The sequence below is a fragment of the Gracilinanus agilis genome, chromosome 4 (genome assembly GCF_016433145.1).
Source record: "Gracilinanus agilis isolate LMUSP501 chromosome 4, AgileGrace, whole genome shotgun sequence".
NCBI lineage: Eukaryota > Metazoa > Chordata > Mammalia > Didelphimorphia > Didelphidae > Gracilinanus > Gracilinanus agilis.
In genome coordinates, this window is record NC_058133.1 from 451,303,166 (window position 1) to 451,311,173 (window position 8,008).

Genomic DNA, 8,008 nt, shown 5'->3' on the forward strand with positions numbered 1-8,008 from the left:
AACTGTTATCAACAAGGACAATTTCAAGGGACACGTGTTAATAAAAGATATCTACTGCCATAGAAGGAACAGATAGAGACCAAATGCAGATTTGGCCATACCATTCTTCCCATTATTTCCTCCATGAATATTTCTCTAGTGTAAGCAATATGATCTTGTTTCATAACATGAAGAAGAGGAAATCATATCACATTTGAGATATATATATATATACATTATATATGATAATATATATATATATATATATACAACCTTTATCATATTACCTGACTTCTAGGGAAAGGGGCAGAGGTGGGAGGAAGGGGGAAAAAAAAGAATGAGACATAGATTATTGGACATGGCTAATATGAGAATTTGTTTCCCTTGAATAAGAATATTTATTATAATTCATTACTTTTTTATAAGAAATCATGTGTATTCTAACATTGTTATATTACATATTATGTTATATGTTAAAAATAAAAATAAATGGTAACAAAAAAATCCAAAGAAGGATTGTGTGCTGGTTTCAAAGTCAGCATGTCAGGAAAAACATTTTAAGGCTGTGTCCCCTTTAAATAGAAAGCAAAGAGATAAATAGCACATGACTAAAATCGAAGGACGAGAATACAAGTAGGCTGGGACAGGGAACCAAATCTTTCTGATAGAAGGAAAATAAAGCAATTGAAAGTGAATGTCCATGAAGCCATTATTCACAATGCTAGAATACCATTTAGATATTACATCTAGGGTGTCAGGACTGGAATCAGAAAGATCAGAGTTCCAATCTAGTTTCATATATTTATTAACTCTATGACTTTGGATCAGTCACTTAACTGCTCTGACTTTGTTTCCTCTTCTATAAAATGGGGGATAATAATAGCACCTCCCTCCTAGGATCATTGGGAGGATCATATGAGATATCTGCAATTAGCACAGTGCCTGGTATATATATTAATAAATAAATGTTAGCTATTTTTTTGAATGAGAAAAAAGTTGAGTGACCATAAAATACAATCCACTGGAAAGACAATTGTAACTCCACTTAAAGTTCAAAGAGTAGCAAAATCAATTGATCTAAGCTCTTGTCCAGCAGTGGCACTCCCAGCAAAGCTGCACTACAGCAGCCCTGACAGATCACATTTCAGAGTTCTAATGTTTTCTTTCTCTAACTAACTAAGGTTGCTTCTGATCATTTCATTTCCTGACTCACTCACCTCTAGTAGCTCCTCACTATGTCTTGGATAAAATAGGAGTGCTTCTGTTTAGTGTGTAAAGTCTTTAACAACCTGGCCCCAATCAACTATTCCTCCCTCACTGGACATTCTCCCCACTCTGACACTCTGTAAGGTAGCCAACCAGGAATTCTTTCTGTTCATCACTTAAAACACATCATCTGTCTAGTCTCTGAGTTCTCGCCCTGATCCTTCTCCACGACCAGAATGCACTCCATTTTTACTTTTATTTCACAGATTCCCTCTCTTCCTTCAGAATGAAGCTCAAACACCACTTTCCAAAGGAAACCTTTTCCCCCCTAGTGCTTACCACAGTGGCTGGCACACAATTAATACTTAATATTTAATATTATTATATTATTAATAATTAATACATAATATTTAATATCCCTTTATTACTTTTCACTCTTCTTGTCATTTTTAATTGCTTAAATTTCCCCAGAGAAGTTGATTGGAAAGATCTGGCAAACAGAATAGAGTTCTCTTTTGCACTCACATCTACAACCTGTTTAGAGGGAGTTTCATCCCCTCCCCCTCATGGATTGCCTACCTGGTTCATCCCATTTTTGCATGCCAAACCTACATCCATGGTCATAGGGCCTGAGCAAAAGTCTGAAGATAAGAGGGGTGGGTGCAGACTTGTCCCTTTCCCTATTTCCCTGAATGCAACACTAGAGTGTGGATAGAGAATCTTGAGAGAGGATCAATATGTGGTCAGACTTAATTTAAAAAAAATAGGCTTTATGGGGAAGCTGGGTAGCTCAGTGGATTGAGAGCCAGGCCTAGAGACGGGAGGTCCTAGGTTCAAATCTGGCCTCAGACACTTCCCAGCTGTGTGATCCTGGGCAAATCACTTGACCCCTATTGCCTACCCTTACCACTCTTCCACCTATAAGTCTAACACAGAAGTTAAGGGTTTAAAATAAAAAATAAAAATTAAAAATATTGGCTTTAAACTTCTATCTACTTGCTTTCTTTATTTTGAGTGATTATTAATAATCTCTATGGAAAATAGGAACCTGGAGTTATTAATTTAACTCGAACAAACCCCCAAAAGTTTCAAAGCGATATAACTGACTAGAAGTAAAAAAGGAGAGACCCAGCACCACCTAAGTCCTCTCTAAAGCCACAAAAATAGTGTGAATAATCCATAGGTAGCTAGAAGGACAGCTATGATGCAGTAGGTAAGAGTGCCAGGCATGAAGTCAGGAAGACTCTTCTTCCTGAGTTTAATTCCAGTCTCAGATATTTACTAGCTACATGATTGATCCCAGGCAAATCTCTTAACCCTGTTTGTCTCAGTCTCCACATCTATAAAAATCAACTGGAGAAGAAAATGGCAAACCACTTCAGTAATTCTGCCAAGAAAATCCCAAACAGGGTTATGAACAATCAGACACAACTGAAAAATGCCTGAACAACATGGAGTACCATGGATAGAATGTAGGGTCTCGAGTCAGAAAGACTATATGAATTCAAATCTAGCTTGAAACAGTTACTAATTGCAGGATTCGGGAAAATCATTTACTCTCTTTGAATATCTTCAGCTCTAAAAAAAGTGGATAATAAATTAGCTACCTCACAGGGTCATGGTGGGAGTCAAATGAGATATTTATGAATTACTTAGCACAATGCCTGGTACATAGAAGATGCTTAATAAATGCTTATTTCTGCTCTCCAATACTAATAAACCATTATCTAGAGAGGTTCATCAGAGGAACAGAGTAATTTGAATAGTTCATATTCAACAAAAATCAATTAGCAGCCTTTTGTGGCACTCCAAATGTGGAGCCTTTTGTTTGTAAAACATTCCTAAGGCTTGGAAATGAAAATGAAATAAAAGGAAGTCCCCTTCAGCATAGATGTGCTGACACTGCACACTCCAGTTGTGGCCCAGGTGTCCCTAAAAAAACTACTATTTGATGAAGTCCATCCTTATTAGAGTGCTTTCACTTAATCCCATTAGGTAGACAATCCTACTGCAAAAATCTTTGGAAATGAGGGCTCTAAAAAAGCAAGGATTGCTAAACAGACCAAGAGAGCAATGTGGACTTAGCAGTTTAATATTCTATTTTGTCACACTTTAAAAATGTATTCCCATATTGCTCTTACCTATGCAATTTTTCAAGTATTCGAAACAAAGGAATCTCAAAGTATCATCTAAAATAATGCTAAAAATAGTCACACAGCTATAAACTTTCTTTTACCCACCCAGAGGATTGTCAATTTATCAAGTGGTATAAGTAGATCATAATTATGTAGCATTTGGGGAGTATAAATATACTTTGTGCATAAAAATACCATAAATTTAAAAAATGATCATTTCCATTTTACAGAAGAGAAAACACTTGGAAAGATTAAATGACTTGACTATGATCACATAGATATTAAAGTAGCTAAGGCAGGATTTGAAGCTGTGTATCTAAGACTCCAAGAAAGACTGGAAATGAGTAGGAAAGGCAGATTCAGTGCTTTATAAGAAGCCCATTGAAATAATCACAGCACACCTGAGAGAACATGTTGATGACCTCTGGCAAAGGAGTCCCAGGAGGCATGAGTTCCCCTTTTGCCACATATGTTCTATGAGCCTGAGAACATTTTCCCCTGGACTAATGCTGGGAGACTAGGTTATAGGGAAGGGGATGAGTGTTTTCTACCAACTGTTCTTGCTATACTCAGTGGTAAGATACTCCTTTCTGGAGAGCTAATTCAATCTGGCCTACTAATTAATTAGTTAATTAATTAACATCAACTTGTAATCAGGAAAAGCACATGAAGTTGTGAGATCCTTGAGGGGATTGCCTTTTGCCTCTTTGTGTATCCCCAGCACACAGTAGGTGCTTTATAAATGTTTATTGATTGATTGATACCTCTCATTAGAAAACCATCCAAATGCCCCAATATCTATTATTCCCAAAGGGGAAACGTAGCAACCAAATCCTGAGGAATCAGACTTCCAATTCAAGGGAGAGTTTTTAGAGTAAGTCCACAATATATGCTAAACATGTATTCCTAGAATACAAGCTAAAAGTAGCATTTGCATTACGGAGGTGTGTATCAAAGAGAAAAGATAAATATTTTTATGTTCAATGTATCCATCACATAAGATGACTCATGAATAACAGTTATTAGCGGGAAATTAAATTCAGTTCAATTTGACAAATATCTGTTATGTTCTATCAGCACTGGCTGCTGGATTACCAAAGGCAAAACAAAAGTGTCTACTCTCAAAGAGCTTAAATAGGGGAGGGGTGCAGAATAGTTGCAGATAAATAAATATAAAACAAATGGGAGGCAGTTCATTGGTTCAGTGGATTGAGAGTCAGACCTAGAGATGGGAGGGTCTGGGTTCCAATCTGGTCTCAAAATACCTCCTAACTCTGTGACTCTGAGCAAGTCACTTAACATAGGAAGGCAACTTATTTAAGCTGCTCTTTATTTGTATTTAAGAATCCCTTTTGCTTGATAACTTGTAGCTTTGTGATTTGTATAAGAACATAGGAAGAGGAAAGAATTTGTGTATATAATCAGATTAAGAATGTAGTTGTAGGATAATACCTGAGTTGTAATTTCTAATCTGTATATTGTCATAGTAATTTTGTGTATGTGTTTACCATACTAATCATTAACAGTTACTATGTTGATCCTAGGCATATGATTATTTTATAATGTATGTTATATGAAACTAATTGATGTAAGGGACTACAGGGACTAAAAGGATACCCAATGGTCGTGGGTGTTGGGATGTACAGTGTCATAATGACCTGTAAAGAAGCCCAGGTCAAATGACCTATAAACCTTTATTATTTGGGTCTAGAGTGATCGCTTTGAGTCTTACTTTAATTAAATTTAAATTACATTTTGTAAATTCCTTTTTTTTTTTGCCTTTAAAAATTGTCAATGTCAATGGTTATGGTCTCAGGTTTTGAACTGGGGGGAAACCTGCAGAAGTAGACCCTGTGATTTCTCTGTCACAACAAAGCCCGGATATTTAGCCAGAAGGATCTCCCAGCATCTTATTTTTGCACCCTGTTGCCTGGCACTTGCCACTGTTCTGCCTTGTAACCAATGTATATTATTGATTCTGAGGTGGAAGGAAAGAGTTTTAATATAAACAAATAAATAAATGAAAAATCAAATGACAAACCTAGTGACTTACCCAGAGATGAATCTTAAATTTTTTTGCTTAAATTTACTGTTGGAGAGAGATATAATTATATCTCTATAGATATACAGTTATTATCATACATTCATGTTGTGCTTCAATCCATCATTTGAAAGTAACAGAACAAAAGAATAAACAGATCCTAACTGAGGAAGAAAACTACCTCTTGAAGCCTAACACAAAAAATCCAAAGGCAACTGGTTAAAGTACACTTGCAAGGGCCCAAAGCCGAAATTAAATTTTCCTTTAACAAATATTTAAATTAAATTAAAATTAATTTAAAAATCATGTAGGGAAAAAATTCTTAAAGAGATTTTTTAATTGTTCTCATCAGCAAAAAGGTATAATTTTTATCATTAGTAATATTATCCTTATTATGCCAGTAAAGTCCATTTCACCTTCTGTTGAAAGGTAATATGCCCCTTACTTACCTAAACAAATGTGAATGTCTTTATTTTAATTATAGGCTAATGTGGTTTAATTCATATTCCTTTTAAACCCATTTATATTAGCAGTAGAACAAAGTTCATATATTCACAGATTTAGAACTGAAGGGGACTTTAGAAGTCATATGGTGTAATCCCCTTATTTTAGTGTGGAAACTAAAGCCGACAGGTTGAATGACTCACCCAAAGTCACTCAGCTATTAGTACAAGAACTAAGAATTGAACCCAGGGCAAACACTCCAAAGTAGACATTGTTTCCAGTGTACCAGGCCATCTGCTAGCTTTCATATCACAAAAGGAATCTTTACTTTATAAAATATTTGCCACATAATTCATTTGAATAGCAAGAAACCAAGTACACTTAAATTGGTAACTGAATATAATAAGATTTTCAAAGATTCTGTTACCTACCACTCTATTTCTTTTCTTTTTTTTTTTTTTTTTTAGATTTTTTTTAAACCCTTGTACTTCGGTGTATTGTCTCATAGGTGGAAGAGTGGTAAGGGTGGGCAATGGGGGTCAAGTGACCTACCCAGGGTCACACAGTTGGGAAGTGGCTGAGGCCGGGTTTGAACCTAGGACCTCCTGTCTCTAGGCCTGACTCTCACTCCACTGAGCTACCCAGCTGCCCCCTACCTACCACTCTAGAAATACATTCTGGGGACAGCTTGTTAGCTCAGTGGATAGAGAACCAGACCTAAAGACTGGGAGTCCTAGGTTCAAATTTGACCTCAGATACTTCCCAGCTGTGTGACCCTGGGCAAGTCACTTGACTCCCATTGCCTACCCTTACCACTCTTTTGCCTTGGAACCAATACACAGTATTGATTCTAAGATGGGAGGTAAGGGTTTAAAAAAAAAAAGAAATGCTAGCATTAGAAATAAATAAAGAAAAAGAAATTGAAGGAATTAAAGTAGGCAATGAGGAAATGAAACTAAACTTTTCCTCAGGCAGTAAGTAATTTGTGGCATGTTTAAAAATAATAAATTCTGGTTATGCAATAGGGAATACAATTACCAGGCATTACTTTGAACTTTTGAGAATTCTACAGATGAACAGTCGCATAACTACATTTGTATTTGCTCTCCCTCAAATTAAAATAAATCTGCATTTTGTAATCATATCACCCCAACATTAGATTTTTACTGCCTTTTTTTTAAAGAAAAAAGGAAAAGTATGTCATGCAGTTGGAAATGCCTTCCATTTTGAAGTCAATCTCATTAGCACTAAAACTCTCCTGGTAACACTAAAACTGCACTTGCAACACAATGTTTTCAGAAGAAATCTGACCTATGCCAAACTCAAAGGAAAGAATCTATATTGTGCATAATCAGTTTTCAATTTTAACAATGATAACTTGGAATTTTTTAAAAAGTAGTTTAATGCATCAATAGTCCAAATGGTATATAAGTATTTACCAGACATTAAAACTGAGAAAAAACCCTAAGTGGGCTACCTAAATCATCTGGTAGGATTTGTGGGAAGAAACATGAAGATGCATTGCATAGAACGAGAAGGGATGAAGATTGCACATTAGTAGATGTGATACATACACAGATTAAACCACAAGTTCAACAAAGTACTTAAATCTGAATTGTTCAAATTTTAAAAGGATAAAAAATTGAAAGTATAGAAAAATTAAATGTATTTATGGGGATTATTCAAAAGATTAACTATCCATTGATAAATTTTTGTTAACAATATTATTCATTGCTTTTATTTTTTTTTAAACTCTTACCTTCCATCTTGGAGTCAGTACTGTGCATTGGCTCCAAGGCAGAAGAGTAGTAAGGGTAGGCAATGGGGGTCAAGTGACTTGTCCAGGGTCACACAGCTGGGAAGTGTCTGAAACCAGATTTGAACCTAGGACCTCCCATCTCTAGGTCTGGCTCTCAATCCACTGAGCTACCCAGCTGTCCCCTTTTTCATTGCTTTTAATCAGATGTTTCTCCTCCTTTGTGTGTTTTGCTTACCAAAAGTATATCTTCTCAATAGGTAGCATAATACATGATAGCTGCAAATAGGGACCTAGACACTGAATAAGTATATAAACTTATAAGTTAGTGACAGCACTTAAGAGTCCTTCAGCAGTGGGAAAAATTTGTTTTTAAAGTTGAGCTCCTAGTTAAGAAAAACAATAGAAATATATATATATATATATATATATATATATATATATATA

The 8,008-nt window shown here is 35.6% G+C and overlaps 1 protein-coding gene across 1 annotated transcript in view; it reads right to left on the bottom strand.

Moving 5' to 3' along the window:
• The window catches only part of COL11A1 (collagen type XI alpha 1 chain), a 268,654-nt gene that overhangs the window by 203,889 nt on the left and 56,757 nt on the right, over positions 1-8,008 (bottom strand). The window contains exon 4 of the mRNA XM_044675498.1: positions 1,765-1,885. Within this exon, the coding sequence (XP_044531433.1) occupies positions 1,765-1,885 (121 nt within the window). The remainder of the gene's footprint in view (positions 1-1,764; positions 1,886-8,008) is intronic.